We start from the raw sequence: 18529 nt of genomic DNA, 5'->3' as shown, positions 1-18529 counted from the left end.
TTTGATGTTAATATCATAGTTGTCATCAGAACCTCCAACGCATAGCATTCTCATAGGTTTCCATATAGTTGTTTTCTCAGTCATTTGAGTTTGGTGATGTGACATCTAAACCTAGCCCTCAGATAGCTGGTATTTCATATCAATCAATGCCCAGTAATTAGGCTCCTGAGGTTACAAATAGAGTAATGATCTTGTCACGATTTCCCTCGGGGAGCTCGGGAACAGGGGACCCAGGTGCAGAGACGTGGTCGTGGTCGCGGGCGATGGTCGAGGGAACAAGACAGATACGGGGCTCGGAGGAACAGGCGTGGGGCTTGTAATCTCAGGCAGAACTGACAAAACTTCGCCACGACTGAGGGCAGTGAGGGGTTTAAGAAGGGGACAGAAACTGGGAAGGCAGGTGCAGGGCCAATGGAAACAGAGGTTGGAAGCACGAGTGCACAAGGGTGTACGGAAGGTAAACAGACTGATTGAGTGATAAGAGCAGGGAGAAGTGAAGGAAAAGGCGGGGAAACAGAGAGAGAGGGTGAGTGCATGGAAATAGTGACAGATCTACTAGAACTACACATGACTCTACAGTGAGGGAAAAAAGTATTTGATCCCCTGCTGATTTTGTACGTTTGCCCACTGACAAAGAAATGATCACTCTATAATTTTAATGGTAGGTGTATTTTAACAGTGAGAAACAGAATAACAGCAAAAAAAAAACAACAGAAAAACGCATTTCAAAAAAGTTATAAATTGATTTGCATGTTAATGAGGGAAATAAGTATTTGATCCCCTATCAATCAGCAAGATTTCTGGCTCCCAGGTGTCTTTTGTACAGGTAACGAGCTGAAAGGGAGTGCTCCTAATCTCAGCTCGTTACCTGTATAAAGACACCTGTCCACAGAAGCAATCAATCAATCAGATTCCAAACTCTCCACCATGGCCAAGACCAAAGAGCTGTTCAAGGATGTCAGGGACAAGATTGTAGACCTACACAAGGCTGGAATGGGCTACAAGACCATCGCCAAGCAGCTTGGTGAGAAAGTGATAACAGTTGGTGCGATTATTCGCAAATGGAAGAAACACAAAATAACTGTCAGTCTCCATCAGTCTGGGGCTCCATGCAAGATCTCACCTTATGGAGTTTCAATGATCATGAGAACGGGGAGGAATCAGCCCAGAACTACACGGAAGGATCTTGTTAATGATCTCAAGGCAGCTGGGACCATAGTCACCAAGAAACCAATTGGAATTGGAAAACAACTGAAATCCTGCAGCGCCCGCAAGGCCCCCCTGCTCAAGAAAGCACATGTACAGGCCTGTCTGAAGTTTGCCAATGAACATCTGAATGATTCAGAGGAGAACTGGGTGAAAATGGTCTCAGATGAGACCAAAATCAAGCTCTTTGGCATCAACTCAACTCGCCGTGTTTGGAGGAGGAGGAATGACCCCAAGAACACCATCCCCACCGTCAAACATGGAGGTGGAAACATTATGCTTTGGGCGTGTTTTTCTGCTAAGGGGACAGGACAACTGCACTACATCAAAGGGACGATGGACGGGGCCATGTACCGTCAAATCTTGGGTGAGAACCTCCTTCCCTCAGCCAGGGCATTGAAAATGGGTCGTGGATGGGTATTCCAGCATGACAATGACCCAAAACACACAGCCAAGGCAACAAAGGAGTGGCTCAAGAAGAAGCACTTTAAGGTCCTGGAGTGGCCTAGCCAGTCTCCAGACCTTAATCCCATAGAAAATCTGTGGAGGGAGCTGAAGGTTCGAGTTGCCAAACGTCAGCCTCGAAACCTTAATGACTTGGAGAGGATCTGCAAAGAGGAGTGGGACAAAATCCCTCCTGAGATGTGTGCAAACCTGGTGGCCAACTACAAGAAATGTCTGACCTCTGTGATTGCCAACAAGGGTTTTGCCACCAAGTACTAAGTCGAAGGGGTCAAATACTTATTTCCCTCATTAACATGCAAATCAATGTATAACTTTTTTGAAATGCGTTTTTTCTGGATTTTTTTGTTGTTATTCTGTCTCTCACTGTTAAAATACACCTACCATTAAAATTATAGACTGATCATTTCTTTGTCAGTGGGCAAACGTACAAAATCAGCAGGGGATCAAATACTTTTTTCCCCCACTGTATATTTAAACCATTTCAGAAAGTCACATGTGAGTTGTAGATGTATGATGAAATTAGATTAATTTGCAGGGGTTTGCTAAAAATAAGTTTCTTGAATAACATCAGTCATGTGTGTGTAATTACATTTTTTTTTAGAGCATCCCAGTAGTTACTAGTTTCAGAAATCAATTTGAGAATGAGGAGAATGGGGAGAATGTCAATATATTAGCCAGTCTAACAAAATTTGTTCTAGGGACTTTTGGCACATCCTTAACCTCTCCTGCTTAATTTTGCTGCTTGTGATCTCAAACTCAAAGTTGTTATCTTAACATTATTCAGATATAATAGGCAATGAGCAAGAAATAACCTAATAAACCACCTACCACTCAATCAAACAACATATTTATTTATTTTCTGAGAAATATATTTTAATGGAATGAAAGTCAAATAAACTGACAAAATACAGTTAAGTAACAGAATAAAATGTAAAAATGACTGGTCTACTGAGATTAGTTGGCAGTTTGAAGATATCTTAGTGAGGATTAACAATAAAAAGTTCTAATACCATAGAACTATTATCTACTACATATTGTAGTAGATAATATACAGTTGTGTGCATGTCAGAATTTGACATTTATCTTTACAAATTCTGATTAAAAACTGATATACAGATAACTTCAAAACTGTACTGTACTGTACATTTTAATTAAATTATAAAAGTATATGTAACATTTGCTATTAGCAAATGAATCAAAGTGTTGATAAAATCCGGCCCCTATATTACAATATTCTTGTAATATTAAATTATGCTAAAACGATAGCTTCTTAACAGATAGAAACAAAATAAACTAAATTATTAAATCACTGTTGCTGTCACTGTTGTTGCTGTTTGCATCTTTTTTGTTTTTTCAGTGTGCATTCTTCTCTCTATTTGTGGTCATTTCAACCCTGATGTCAGTTGTCTGAATCATCTCCACCTGTTTAAGATCTGAACAGACAACTGAAAAGGTTAAAATAAACAACTCAAAAAACAGATGACAAAGGGGATCTTCAGGACATGGGTTGGGAACCACAGTTGTGGAGTAGTATGAAAAATATAGAGAATACAATACAACATTGGAGCAAAATATGGCAAATATAGTACAGTAATGTAAAATTTGGAATGTAGTGTATACCCATGCATTTAGTATACTTGAATAGAGAGACAACAGAGATACAGGTTGCAACACAATTATGACTTCTGAAATTAAGAAAAGCAGCAAATGTTAACCAGTTCTGCAGGATCTGTGCTTTGAATATCTCTGCAGCTCTAAAGGTGAGACGTATGCCACTACATGTGTGTTTTTGTAGCAAGCTAAGTGGTAACATTCACTTCCTGGCAAAGCTCAGCCTGGCTAGCGGGGGAGCTGAGTTCACAGGATGTCTGTGGCGAGATGCATTTCAGTGAAGTTACAGAGACTTCCTGTGGAACTAAAAGAGCTCCTTGGTGCTGCTATACCCTTCACTTCCTGAAATCTAAAGAATGACCAAAAAATGCTCTGATTTCACCATTCAACACATTCACTATCTAGACAGGTTCTGCATTATTTTGATACAAGGGCAATATTCTTCATTATTGCACAAAATAAACAGTGCCTATATAAGAAGATTAGTGATGAAATGAGTGAAAATAAAGAACATGTTATAAATATCTACATCTATATACCTGTAAAGAAGGGTTGCATTTTCCATGTGGAATTGATAATTTATGGTTGGCATGCTGGCAACAAGGAAACATGCCAGTGGTCTGTTGCATGTTTTTAGACATAATAATAGTCATAATAATAATAAAGACAAGAGAAATGTTTAGGAGTTACCCAAGTCAGACACAGGACAGGTGAGAGAGAGAGAGATATTTTGTTGTGTTTTTACTTTCAGAAAGTCTTAGCATTCCTAATCTTGTTTTTAGATTTGAAAGTAGTAAATCTTCTTCCTAGTTTGCCTTAATTGTAGTTAATTCAGCCCAGCTGTTGTGTTGGTTAGACTAGATTGAAGGAAATGTGACCTAGTCACCTAGTCAGTGAGTCAGTGAGGTGTCAATTGGTGGCCAGAAACTGAACACAAAGGTACACAGCTGCAGAGAAAGAGCTGTGCTGTTTCTCTGTAACAAAAAAAGGTCATGCAGTTGAATTAGGGGACAAAAACCAAGAGACAGTCTTTAGGGCACCAACAACTTAGTAAATTTAGAAGCATGTGGCCACTACAGTGTCAGGTTTGCAGAATGATTGCCTTCCTGGATTAACTCATCCAAGAAGATTTCATTTGTGAACGTTGTCGTCATGTTGAGTCCTAGAGATCAAGGTCCATGATCTTGAGGTGTAGTTTGTTGATCTGCGCTGTATTAGTGATATGGAAGAATTAGTCAATCAGCCCATGAGAGAGACAGTGTGCACACCAAAACCTAGGAGAGTTGAGACCTTAGTTCAGGAAAGTGTAGAGAACTGCTGGGTTACAGTGGGTCGTAACCACAGAAAAGGGCTCGCACAACCCTTAGAGACATCCCAAGAGCTAGAAATGCCCAACAGGTTCCAACTGCTGGACACCGATTTGGATAGTGATGGCTCCAAGGGCGATGGGAGGGCAGTTGAGCACCAGAGTACCATGGTGTCCACTTCCCCCAAGAACAAGGAGATAGTAATACTAGGAGACTCGATTCTTAGAGGTGTGTTCTAGCGTTAAGGAGACCCGCATGGTATCTTGCCTGCGTGGTGCTCAGGTTGCCGATCTCCCTAAAGTAGTAGATGAGCTACTGGCCAAAGCCAGGGGGAATCCACTGATCATGGTCCACATTGGAACCAATGACATAGGAAATGGTAGGGCAGAGGTTCTGCAAGACAAATTTAAAGAGTTAGGAAAGAAACTAAAGAGCAGAACCTTCACGGTAGTTTTCTCTGAAATACTGCCGGTACCACGTGCATGGCCAGGGAGACAGGAAGAGATTAGAAAGTTTAACACGTGGCTGAAATCTTGGTGTAGGGAAGAGGGTTTTAGATTTATGGAGAATTGGTCTTTCTTCTGGGATAGATAGGACCTGTACAAACCAGACGTGCTACATCTAAATAGAAGGGGGGCTAATGCATTGGGAGAGCGTATGTGCAGAGTAATTGAGATCTTTTAAACTAGGGCCCGGGTGCAAGGAGCTCTGACAATGGGAGATGTTCCACTAAGGAAAGAAAACAAAAGGAAAACTGCTAGTAGGAAAGTCCTGAAATGTTTGTACCTCAATGCCATTAGTATAAGGATGGGGATGAATACAAGTTGAAAGGATATACACAGTTTAGGAGAGACAGGCAAAATCAAAGAGGTGGCGGGGTAGCATTATATGCCAGAAATGTCATTGAGGCAGAAGAACTCAAATTAGATCCTAGTAACGAAACTGAATCTTTGTGGGTTAAACTTTTGAAAAAAAGTTCCGGAGGATTAGCAGTAGGAGTGTGTTACAGACCACACAATTCAGATATTCAGAAAAATGTTGCATTGTACAATGTAATCAGGACTGCATGTAGCAAGCATGTGGCTGTTATAATTTCCCAAACATAGACTGGGACAGCCCAGTTGGGACTACAGAAGCAGAAATAGAAATGGTTGAGATGGTAAATGACTGCTTTCTATCTCAATTTGTCAGGGAACCAACCAAAGAGAGTTGGTTAAAAGAATTTAAAACAAACAAATCACTTAGGCCAGATGATATATTTCCAACAGTACTTAAAGAAATGAGATAATTTTTTTAGGCCGCTAACTCAAATTTTCCAAAAGACACTTAGAACAGGGGATGTGCCAACTAATTTGAAGATGGCAAATGTCAAACCAATCCACAAGAAAGGGGACAAAACTGAGCATCTTAATAAAAAACATATTCTTGGAGATAGTCAACATGGGTTTAGACGAGGCATGTCTTACTAATTTATTCGATTTTTTTTTTCTGCAGCTGTAGATGACATGAAAGCATATGATATGATATACTTAGATTTTGAAAATGCTTTTGATAAGGTTCCACACCAAAGACTGATCCTCAAATTGGAAGCTGTAGGCATTCAAGTAATGTAAGTAGATGGATTATGAACTGGGTGATGTATAGGAAACAGAGGGTGTCGATTAGAGGAGTTGCTTCTAACTGGAGTGAGGTTGTTAGTGGAGTTCCACAGGGATCAGTATTAGGGCCTTTGCTTTTTCTAATCTATATTAATGATCTGGACTCTGGGATAGTTTGCAAACTTGTCAGATTTGCAGATGATACTAAAATAGATGGCTCAACAGATACAATCTCGGCAACACAGGTTATTCAAAGGGACTTAGATAATATTCACTTGTGGGCCGACACCTGGCAGATGAAATTCAATGTGGACAAGTGCAAAGGTATTACATGCAGCTAACAAAAATGTCCAATATAATTACACTATGGGAGGTATAGAACTAGATGAAGTAACACATGAGAAAGACCTAGGAGTCTATGTGGACTCCTCACTTTCTCCATCCAAACAATATGGGAAAGCAATGAAAATGGCAAACAGAATGTTAGGGTATATTGTCAAAAGTGTAGAATTTAAAACAAGGTAAGTAATGTTAAGACTGTACAATGCAATAGTTAGACCTCATCAGGAATAGTGTGTACAGTTCTGGGCTCCACAATTCAAGAAAGATATCGCTGCTCTAGAGGCAGTTCAGACGAGAGCAACCACACTTATTCCAGGTTTGAAGGTAATGTCCTAGTTGGAGAGACTGAGGGAACTGAACCTATTCACCCTGGAACAGAGGAGACTACGTGGGGACTTGATTCAAGTCTTCAAAATCATGAAAGGCATCAACCACATCAAACCAGAGGACCTTTTCCAGATCTGCAGGGACACACGGACCCGGGAATGCAAATGGAAATTGGGCTTCAAGGTATTCAAGATGGAAAACAGGAGACACTTCTTCTCACAGAGAGTTGTCACAATCTGGAACAAACTCCCCAGCGATGTGGTTAAAGCTGACAATTGGACTGGATAGGATCCTTGGATTACTTAGTTATTAATGGACACCTAACGAGCACGGTGGATCGAATGGCCTCCTCTCATTTGTACATTTTCTTCTCCTTATTTTCCAATAATAATAATTAATTGGGGTGGGAAGTCATCTAAAGCAATGCTGAACTGAGTGGTTCACCACAAACTACAAAAAAATTAATGTATTATATATTAACCACCCCGCTTCACATGAGGTATTAACTTATATATCAATATGACTTGTCATACAAATAGTAAGCAGTACTTAGAATTATAGAACATATTAAATCCCGCTTTTTTAAATTTTAAAATATATAAGAAAATGCCTTTTCTAAAAAAAATTAAATACCAACATTTCTATGCTTGAGATGATATTTCTACACAGGATAAGATGCACGGCAATGTCTGGAAATGCCTTCTTGTAATGCAAGGAGCAAACAGGCAGGCAAAACCTTTCTTGAGACTGTAAACAAATGCTGCTCATGTCACCAGGCCTTAAGCTGTTGAGTCTCTTGTGTCCAGAACAAAAGACAACAAATTTATTTTGCAGTTCTAAATTTATCTATTTTTATACATTGCTTTCCCTCACACTTTTCACACTCATACAAACCATTTATCATAATGTCAGAGTATTATACTCTGCCTACAGGAAAAATTGCTGTTAAACTGACCAACTCTGATATTTAAAAATCACTGGAATATGTTGGAAGCGATCAAGATTCACACTCAGTTGTGAAAACTGTGTGACTCTCCAGTTTATGTTCTGATGGTGGCATCAGGTAGTACTGCATATGTGTTTATGTCTTATACTGCCAAAGTCTTAGATAGCTTTTTAAAAACCTTTCCTTTTCAGATTGTTGGAATGTTGCTGGTTCTTGGAAAGGAAATATTTTATTTTCCAGTTGAGGATGGTGGGCTTTAATGGATGGGCCAGTCTTGATGTGTTGTCCCCAATACTGGTGCCGGGCAAGCATAGTGCCAGGTGTACTGTCACTGGTATTAAGACTTCTTTGCTCTTCTGCTGATGTCTAGTATGTGTCACTGCTGAATTTGCTGCCACTACCCTTCCTAGGATATGCAGTTCTAAATGGATTTTAAAACTTGAGAAGGGTATTAATACATCTGCAAGACACTGTATCTATCTATCTATCTATCTATCTATCTATGTTTCTACTTAAATACAATACATGTATTGACTCATTTGCTCACTGCCGTGTCAATCACGAGGTCTGATGTCATTTGACAAAGATTTAGCTTGGAGCATTTTCCATGTTGAAATGTTCCTGTGTCATGCTGTACAGACCCTTAGGGTAAACCTTTCAACAGATCATAAGCAAAGCATCATCAAGTAATCTGAGAGAAACAAAAGGGACTGAGATAAGACATTAGATCAAACACAACCATCAAAACACACTGAACAAGAAACTGACCAGCAACAGTTACCAGCAAGATCCTTTGTCACAGTGGCAGCAGATGACCTTTTCATATGATGATGCTTTCATATAATTAAATGCAACAAATTACAAAGCCATGTCTTTCGTGTTGTTTACTGTGGGATGTTGTTGTGGATTTTAGCATTGTATCTATTCAGTGTCACAAATTACCAACTCTTTTAAAATGTATCATTCTTCATTTTGACGCCCTGTTCATGATCCATTTTAATTTGCATGAGCTACTATGTTCCCAAGGGAGAATGTGTTATAAAAAAGGCTGAGAGGTTGATGTTACCATCCACACAGCCTCTGTTCCCATCATTTCTTAACAAGGCTTACACCAGGATATAAGACACCTTGGAATTTAGTTTATTTAACACACAGAGTTTAGCCAAACGAGTCCTGTTTCTGCTTTCTATGGAATGGATATCTATTGTAAAATACTGGAAGTGTAGTCTGTAAGAGATTTAAACAGGGTATATATATTTTGTAATCTATTAATTGTCCAGGGATATAGGATTATCTAGGGATAATCGTTTAAGTACAAGATAAAAAAGCTTGAACAAGAACAAGACCAATATCTGCAAGATGAGCATGAACCATTTCAGTGCTGTTTGACAACAGTAATTATTAAAAGATACAAACAGAAAATTGCCTAAAAACTAAAGCACTGTTTAAGCAAATGACCTCTATCACTGTCATTTCCAGTTAATTGTTTCCAGATGTGCTGACCAAGCTCTTTTGAAGAAGCACAAAGAAACGTGCAACGGTGAGGACCGTTGAGGCAGTGGTCGGCCAAGGAAACTTACTGCAGCAGATGAAAGACACATCATGCTTACTTCCCTTCGCAATCGAAAGATGTCCAGCAGTGCCATCAGCTCAGAATTGGCAGAAAACAGTGGGACCCTGGTACACCCATCTACTGTTCGGAGAAGTCTGGTCAGAAGTGGCCTTCATGGAAGACTTGCGGCTAAAAAGCCATACCTCCGACGTAGCAACAAGGCCAAGTGTCTCAACTATGCATGGAAACGCAGGAACTGGGGTGCAGAAAAATGGCAGCAGGTGCTCTGGACTGATGAGTCAAAATCTGAAATATTTGGCTGTAGCTGAAAGCAGTTTGTTCGCCGAATGGCTGGAGAGTGGTACACGAATGAGTGTCTGCATGCAGTGAACAGTGAAGCATGGTGGAGGTTCCTTGCAAGCTTGGGGCTGCATTTCTGCAAATAGAATTGGGGATTTGGTCAGGTCTCCTCAATGCTAAGAAGTACAGGCAGATACTTATCCATCATGCAATACCATCAGGGAGGCATCTGATTGGCCCCAAATTTATTCTGCAGCATGACAATGACCCCAAACATACAGCGAATGTCATTAAGAACTATCTTCAGTGTACAGAAGAACAAGGATTCCTGGAAGTGATGGTATGGCCCCCACAGAGCCCTGATCTAAACATTGAGTCTGTCTGAGATTACATGAGAGAAGCAACTGAGGCTGCCTAAATCCACAGAAGAACTGTGGTTAGTTCTCCAAGATGTTTGGGCCAACCTACCTGCCGAGTTCCTTCAAAAACTGTGTGCAAGGCAAAGGGTGGTCACACCAAATATGGATTTGATGTAGATTTTTCTGTTCACTCACTTTGCATTTAGTTAATTGATAAATATAATCTATTAACATGTCTATTTTTGAAAGCATTCTTACTTTACAGCATTTTTTCACACCTGCCTAAACTTTTGGACAGTACTTTTGTATATATGATGTTCTATCAAACACAGAAGTTCAGATCCAATTATGTAAAATCGTTGTGTATTAGTACACTGTAATCAGAGTTTTCCATCTTGACATTTTGAGCTCTCTACAGGTGTGTGTTGCTTCTACCAAAACGTGGCTGGTCTTGTTTTGATCAGTAGGCTGTCTGGTTTCAGAATATAATTAACATAGTATTTCAATATTTTCTGAGATTTTGTTTTCCTACTCAAACCAAGAATCCATTTCAGAATGTGGAGGGGGAGCGCAAATGTATGAAAAACTTATTTTTTACATCAGAGAATGCTTCACGTTGTTAGAAAGCTGAGAGTCTCAGATTTCATGGGATACCAAACACTTGGCAAACTTTTGTTAAACAAAATTATTCCATGATTTCTTTATCTCCAAATGTTTATTTGTTCTATGCTTTAATTTCAGAATACATTGAGAGATTAAACTGAGTAAATTTCAATAAAAACTGGAAAAACGTAGGTGTTCTAAAACTTTTGACCAGTAATATACATTTCAATACAAATAATATTGTGATTATGGTCATTATGATGTGTTGTTACAGATGGCTAAATGTGGCAAACCTCATATGAAGCAGTTATGTGTGGGAGCAACGGTCATGCAAACCTGTTATTTGTAGTAATAATTACTATACTGCACTAGAACCCCAGGGACTCAAATAACACACCATCACTCTCAGATAAAGACCTCAGAAAGGCAATCTTAACAATACAAAGCTAAGATAAAACAAAGGGACTGTAAGGCCCTAACTATGACAACATTGAAGTTTGTGTAAACCTGTTATGTTGTGGTTCAAACTCACCAGCGATGTGGTTGAAGCTGAAAATGTGGGAACATTCAACAATAGACTGGATAGTATCCTTGGATCACTTAATTATTATATACACCAAATGAGCATGATGGGTCTAATGGCCTCCTCTTGTTTGTAAACTTTATTATGTTCTTATGTTCATACTGTTGTGCTTACTGTTCTGTGCAGATATGGTCAATTACACAACAGGTAATTTGTTTTTATCCCATTGGAAAAATAACTATTAGATCTATTTTAAAAATATGTTTCACATATTAAAAATAGGTTTTGACAAGTGATGCCAGGAGATCTACTGAGTTTTACTTTATGGCTTTACCTCAACATGAATTATTCTATATTATTATAACTGGTACTAGACTATTTATCACATGGATACAATTAATTGCTTTAAATTCAAGTTTCACATTTATTTTATGAGATTACTTACTCATAATACTCTTTGAGAGATATATTTCCAAGGGATGCAAAGGGCCTATTTTTATAGTGCATTAAGTGCTTTATAATTAACAGTTGATCAAGCCCCTCTGCAATCTTCTCTGTAATAATACGCAAGTTCCTGTCTCAATTAAGTGGTCAGTGCTGTGCCTGTGTACATGGATTTCTAATGTAAATTCTATGTGTCATACAGATAATCTTCAATGATAAGAATGATATGAAATGATAAGAAAAATGATAAGAAACATTTGCGTTCAAGGCCATTCTCATAAACTGTTAGTGAGTCCGTTTTTTCAGATAAAGGGATTATTAAATATGAACAAATTACAACTAAATAAAATATTGATTGATTTGTATGCATGTATGTACGTATTTAAGTATGCATCTATAGATGTTTACAGCCTGGGGGGGTGACAAATGTATGAGAGAATAATATAATTCCACTAGTTATTGTAGAACATATAGAACTACATTTCCCGCACTGTTCTATGTACAGTCTCAGATAATTTGTCAGTTAAAGATTCTAGGCGACTTCGCGCGTGTTTTGAAGTTAGCACTTGGTAGTTGTAGTACGTCTTCCTCAAACAACCAGGAAGCTTTGTCTTTTCCAGCAAGCGGACTACATTTCCGATGAGCTCATCCTTCTACTGCGCAGGCGCTGTAAAGAATTTCAGCCTTGCATCTGGGGAATACAGGAGGGGGAGGTTCTGTCGGTTTAGAGGTAAAGTCGCCATTTAGTAACACTGAGCTGTAGCGAGCATATATTGGGAGTTAAATCCCAGTTATAGTTCAGAGCATTACATTACATTGTGTGGATAGTTCTTCCAGGAAATACATTTTCGTTTCTTTTTTTTTTTTTTTATTATTATTGGGCTATTTACTCTCGTTGTTAAGGACTTCAAACTGCAAACTCATTTTGGCTGTGCAGGGCATTCAATAGTGTACCAGTAATTAAGTTTTCATTTTTTTTTATTCGGTCTTTTCTTTTCCCCACAGCTAAGGAGGAACCGGAATGACACTGCATTAGCTAGTGGTAGTGGAGCTGTTTGATAACTTAGCTATATATTTATCATTATTGTACACTATGGAGACAGTACGTGGAGCGCAGTTTTAAGTCGGAGAGGTGGGGGTATTAGCCTACCGGTTCTCGGGGTACAGGGGCTATCTCACCCTATCTCCACCTCAAGCCGGTCTTCCTAGTATCACTTGACCGTGTGACAGGGTTGAATTCCGCATCGAGGAAGCAGGCGAATTCCCAGGCCTATGCGAGAAAAAGGCCTGGCGGTGGGACTCGGCACAGACACAACAAACGAGCCCAGTTACGATCTGGATGGATGGATGGATGGATGGATGGATTGGCTAAAAAGATCGCATTGCAACGGAAAGCTACAGCATTGAGAACCTGAAATTAAGTCAAAGAAGCCGGGAAGCTTCACTTGTCTGTTTGGGGGAAAACAAAGCAGCGACACACGCGAGAGAGGTAGCGAGTCTCAGTGGATCTATTCTGGTGCGGGATGTGTGCATTGTTCGTCCACTGCAGCCGCGGTTCAAACTCATCTAAAGGTGGGACTGAAGACGATCCAGGTCAACGAAAAGGCTGGTCAGACTATCCCGCGAGCAATTAAGTGGGCGAAGTATTATTTTGTCATTTGAATTTAAACTTGCCTTTTGGCCGGGGTTGTAGTAGTTCCCCCGGCATCCACCGTGATGGGAAGTAGAGGCTGTTAGATGGGGTTGCCCAAAGAGCACAGCGGTCTTTTAACTTCAGAATTGACTGTCTGAAAGAGCGGCGGGTCGGGCCCGGATTCACAATTTGGACGAGTAGCCCCGAGACGGATAATCCGGTGTGAAGATGGCTTTGGCTAGACTGTAGGTAAGCAGTCGCTTTTATGCATGTCGATATATACGGCATTGCACAACCTATCAGATGACCAGGTGATACTTTACTGATCTAGAAGATGATCTGTGTTGTAGTTTAGGGAATTGCAACCAAAGCAAATTTGAATTAAAGATCTAATTACACAATTATGCACACAGGCATACATACATAGACATTTAAGTGTGTGTGTGTGTATGTGTGTGTGTATATATATATATATATATATATATATATATATATATATATATATATATGTATATGTGTGTGTGTGTGTGTGTAAATATGTGCTTTAATATTGAAGGTGGATTTTGTAAGTATTATCTCCAAGGTACCTTATTTACTTTTGCTTTGGTAAAAAAGATAAGCAGGTCTGGTCATATACTGTGACCTATACCGATGCACTGTGTATTGCAGATCAGATCATAATATCATAATACTGCTAATGTAAAATTCTTAGTGTTTATTATGGACACACATTATAAGGGATAGCGCATATTATTCCAGTATTTTATTTGTGTTAATTTTACTGTATTTTAATCTACAATCGAGACCGCTCTTCGTTGCGCTAATCCTTCTTAAAATGTGACCGGCTGTTGGCTAGGCCCGGCGGCTGCTGTTGCTTACTGCTGTAGTACAGTATGTTGCAGATGACACATGGAGAGAGGACTAACTACACCGACGTCATTGGCGACCTGTACTTTAATATTGCGAGTCGGTTTAGTCAATGTGTGTCGGTATAGAAAATCCATAGTTTGTGAATAGATATACGTCAGGCATTTTACAGAAGTTGATCATGTCCCAGTTATCGGACCCTACATGTAATTATAGTTGATCTTCGTTGAAGTTCGTGTTTCAATTGAATTTCTTATGCTTGAGTCTTAAGCATTGTGACAGAAAACCTTTATTAATGTATTAGAACGCATATGGTGTATACTTATGCATTTATACAAATACTCTTTCTGGGTTTCATTTATGTTATAAACGTATACATTAATTGACATAAATTACAGTAAAGAGTTAAAACTCCTGACAAATTGGAGTAGGACTAGAAGGGGTTGGCCAATAACTAAAAATGCCAGCGTAAAGAAAGGAAGGAAATCTGACAAGATACAAGATATGAATGGCCTGCAAGGGAGGAGTCCTAATGCCATGTTTGATTCTTTGAATGACCGTCCGATGGTTTTTAATATTTCAAAGCATCTACTTATGAATTCAGCTGAGAAGCCAGTTGTATTCTAGTTGAACTTACTGAAAGACGATTCAGTGTTACTGAAATAGGTTTGCTATAGGTCTTGGCAAGGCTTTCTAAAATATGTCCATGCAGAGATGTATATTGTCTTGTCACATGTCACTGGGAAATCATAGGAGAGCTACTATATTATTTGCTAAGCATTCTAGAAATGTATCCCAAAACGTTTAACTGACATGATAATGGTAATAAGAACCTTTTATCATTCAGGTGTCTAGTGACACTTTGAATGTCATGTTTAGGAAGCGATTGGTTGGACTGTTGTTTTTGTAGCATATCTTGAAATGTATTTATTTTAAATGTTAATGAAGTTGGGCAATGTCAGCAGGGCATCTGATCTATTTTCCAAGCTGACAAGTAAAGTTAATTTTGCCACACGGAAGTTTTTGTTGTCAGGGACTTAAATAGCAGCTTTATTTTAAAGAGATGTGGAGATTGTTGTAATTGCCTGTGTTTAGAGGGATGTTGAAGAGTGGAATTCACCAGACTGCATTGTCTGATCAGAAATGCTTACTGTAGAAATAGGCCAGTGCCAAAGGTAAAGTACTATTTGCTGTGGGGTTCAGGTTTAAACTCTAGCTCTTCTACAGCTTAGTGAATGATACTTTAAGCAAGTTGCTTAACCTTCTTGTGCTGTGTCCTTCACATATACTGTAAATCCCAGAGTCGTCTGTTACTAGCAGCAGTTGTTGATGCATACTTCAATCCATAGTCTTTGTAAATTGCTTGGCGTAGAAATGTCTGCTCAAGTGGCTTAGTCTCATCTCATTCAAAAATGACTATCGCATTTTGGCAGTGATGTCAAAATGTTGGTCATTAAGCTTACTTGATTAGGCAAAATGAAATGCTTTAATATTAATCTACATCAAGCCTTTAACATTTGCACTTAGTTCTCACCTGAGTTTGCTGCTTGTGTATTTTGGAAGATTAACATGTAGCATTAGATGGTTCAGACTGCTGAATAATTAGTTGTAGACATTTGCAAAAATCAAGTTATCAAAAAAAAAAAAAAAAGATGCAGAGTGGATATAGTGGATCTGATCAGTAGTTTGTATTGATGTTTGTAGGCAATTATCTCTGACTGTAATTACCTTATGACTTTCCTTTCTTTGGGTTTATTTATTATAGGGCTGGGCGATATGACTTAAAAGTAATATCTCTATTTTTAGAAGTTTCGGAGATACACAATATATATCTCTATTTCTTGGTTTTATCCAATCAAGCTACAAAATAAGACCAAAGACATTCAAACTACAAGTATTTAATTAATCATTAAATATGCAAAACTAACAAATACTACATGCAGGCTGTCTTAGTATATATGCAGAATGCAACATATTATAGCGTGTATGGTGTGTGATTACTATTACGTGTGTTATGTTATGGGATATATATATATATATATATATATATATATATATATATATATATATATATATATATAGACATACATATACACATGATTTACTGTCACATAACAACAACACAAGTAATAGTAATCCTGCAAGACATGCGCTGTAAAATGGTATAGATTCAGGCAGAATTACCACAGCTGCGTTTATAGTGGAGCATTTAACATCTGCAAGACAGTGACATTTCTTCTCTGACTGGTACAGCACGTGTAAATACAAAACCACTTCACCATCTAATGAAACTTTGTTTGCATTGCTTTGCAATTTATGAAAATGCAAACAAACTATTATTCTTTAATTTTTATACAAATTATATCCGTCTAAATTAGCTGGGGTAGAGCGATCGCGTATTGTCGGGGGTGCTTGCAGATCGAGTTCAGCCCGGCAACGAGAGTGGGGCGGAAAGTGTGTGCTTGCCCATTAAAGTTTCTTTTGTCTGTTTTGGTTATTCTGTGTCAGTTCACTCTCCTCCATGTCTGTCTGTTTCATTGTAGCAATGATGTGTATACTCCTAACATTTATAGTGACAACTTACCTAACTTAAAGTAAGTATCTGAACGGTACTGGCTCAACTAGGTTTTAAGAATTTTAAGATAAGATCTTGAATAACACTAGCATAAAGCTGGCAGTAGTGAGCTTTGAATTGTTTTTTGATCTCTGTTGTTGTTGACTGATACAGACTGAGAGAAGCTTTCAGTCCCCTGTAAGGATTATCGTTCTTCTGCTGAGTTTGTATTGCTGCCAAAGAATGGCTTCCAGGGTGCTTAAACTAATTTGATTGGGGCTTCTTTTTCTGCAAAAGCATACCAAGCAATTGATGTACAGCATATTAATGCTTAGTGAAAATGAGTCTAAATTTGGATGTACAGTTAAAACTTTTTAATTTTTCTCTGTTTCTTTTAGTTCATGACTGTCTGGATGAAACTTCATATTACAAGTGTTTTTTGCTACAGTAACTGTTCAGCAAGAACGCCGCCTCCCCCCCCTTGTTTTCTCGTGCTCAATGACGACCGTCTCCAGTTCACTACAGGATGGATGGTGTGGATTTGATGGTTCTTGTGTGTCAGCATCCGTGTTTAATTTTCTGTGACAGTGTCTTGTTCTTTTCCATTTATAAAAGAACACCCCCTCTCCAAGGCCCTGACCCTGTGCGCTGTAAAATCCTTAACTTTCTTTGCTAAAGCTGAAAGGACTCCTTCAAGCTCCGCAGAGTTTTTTAATATTTTTTTTTCTCTTAGGAGCTTGATTGGAAAGGGTGCATGCAAGTCTGAAAGGATAGGCAACTGTTTTGTCTTGCCAGCTTCTTGTTAACGAGTAAAACATTTTTTAACTTGTGATTGGGTGGAGAAAAAAAAAAAAAAATGTCAGAAAACCCAAACAAGATAGTTACGTTTTTGACTCCTCCTCTTCCCAAGAATGGCAATGGTGCCAGCTCGGATTCTTTGGTGGGAGAGAAACTGAATAACAAACAAGAGGTGGAGTTCCGAAAACGTAGGCACACCATGGATAAGGATAGCAAGACCACGGCCGAGCATCGCTTCTTTCGCAGGAGCGTCATCTGCGACTCCAACGCTACGGCCCTAGACCTTCCCAGCAAAGCATGCTTCCTGTCCTCCCCTCCGGATTCGGACTCATCCCTGTCTATCATCATTGTGGAACCCAGTGATGCCCCCTGTGTGGTTGCCCAGCCGGTGCCCATAACGGTGACAGAGACGGATGCTGATATCTGCCTGAAAGATGGAGGACACGCTCCAGAACAGAGCCCTGAGCTCCTGGAGATCTGCGATGGGGAACAAGAGAAGTCCACTCAAGCAGCAGCCACGGACGCCAGTAGTCAAGTTGGGGAGCCCGATGGGGGTAGTGTTATAGAAAAGGAATTGGAAGGGAAGGAGGCTGCCAAGGCAAGGGCAGACCAGAAGATGGAAGCTGAGCTACGGAAAATTCAGGAAGACAACGAGGAGGTGGAGACAAAAGCAGTGGGAACCTCGCCGGATGGCCGTTTCCTCAAGTTTGACATCGAGATCGGACGGGGATCCTTCAAAACTGTCTACAAGGGCCTGGATACAGAAACAACTGTGGAGGTGGCTTGGTGTGAGTTGCAGGTAAGACTTTTTTTTCCCCCAGCCATTTTATTTTTAACTTAAATGTAAAAACATTCTTGCATTTACTTAATGCAGTTATGTTCATTCAGAATGAATGTCACTGTGGCTGAAGTGCTGTTCAAGAGTGGTATACATAGTATATAGTGTTTTTGGCAGCAGTATTTGTATGAAATGTTGCCTGATTAAATAGTTATGATAGTGGGAATGTGGGATACTGGCTGAGACACAAGCATGTCTGTCGTAAGCATAGAAAGGAGATTTGGAATGGAGAATAACCCTGCATTGTGAGGAACAT

At 39.3% G+C, this 18529-nt stretch overlaps 1 protein-coding gene across 7 annotated transcripts in view; it reads left to right on the top strand.

Annotated features, from left to right (window-relative positions):
• Window positions 1-12282: 12282 nt before the first annotated feature.
• LOC136772021 (serine/threonine-protein kinase WNK1) overlaps window positions 12283-18529 on the top strand; it is a 182483-nt gene continuing 176236 nt past the window's right edge. For 6 of the 7 annotated variants that reach the window (XM_066724674.1, XM_066724675.1, XM_066724678.1 and 3 more), the window contains exons 1-2: window positions 12283-13465; window positions 17036-18234. In XM_066724674.1, the coding sequence (XP_066580771.1) occupies window positions 17494-18234 (741 nt within the window). In that variant the 5' untranslated portion in view covers window positions 12283-13465; window positions 17036-17493. The remainder of the gene's footprint in view (window positions 13466-17035; window positions 18235-18529) is intronic. The other variant, XM_066724672.1, reaches the window with a different exon arrangement.

Source organism: Amia ocellicauda, chromosome 15, assembly GCF_036373705.1.
Source record: "Amia ocellicauda isolate fAmiCal2 chromosome 15, fAmiCal2.hap1, whole genome shotgun sequence".
NCBI classification, from domain to species: Eukaryota; Metazoa; Chordata; class Actinopteri; order Amiiformes; family Amiidae; genus Amia; species Amia ocellicauda.
This window is presented reverse-complemented; position numbering and strand designations above follow the sequence as displayed.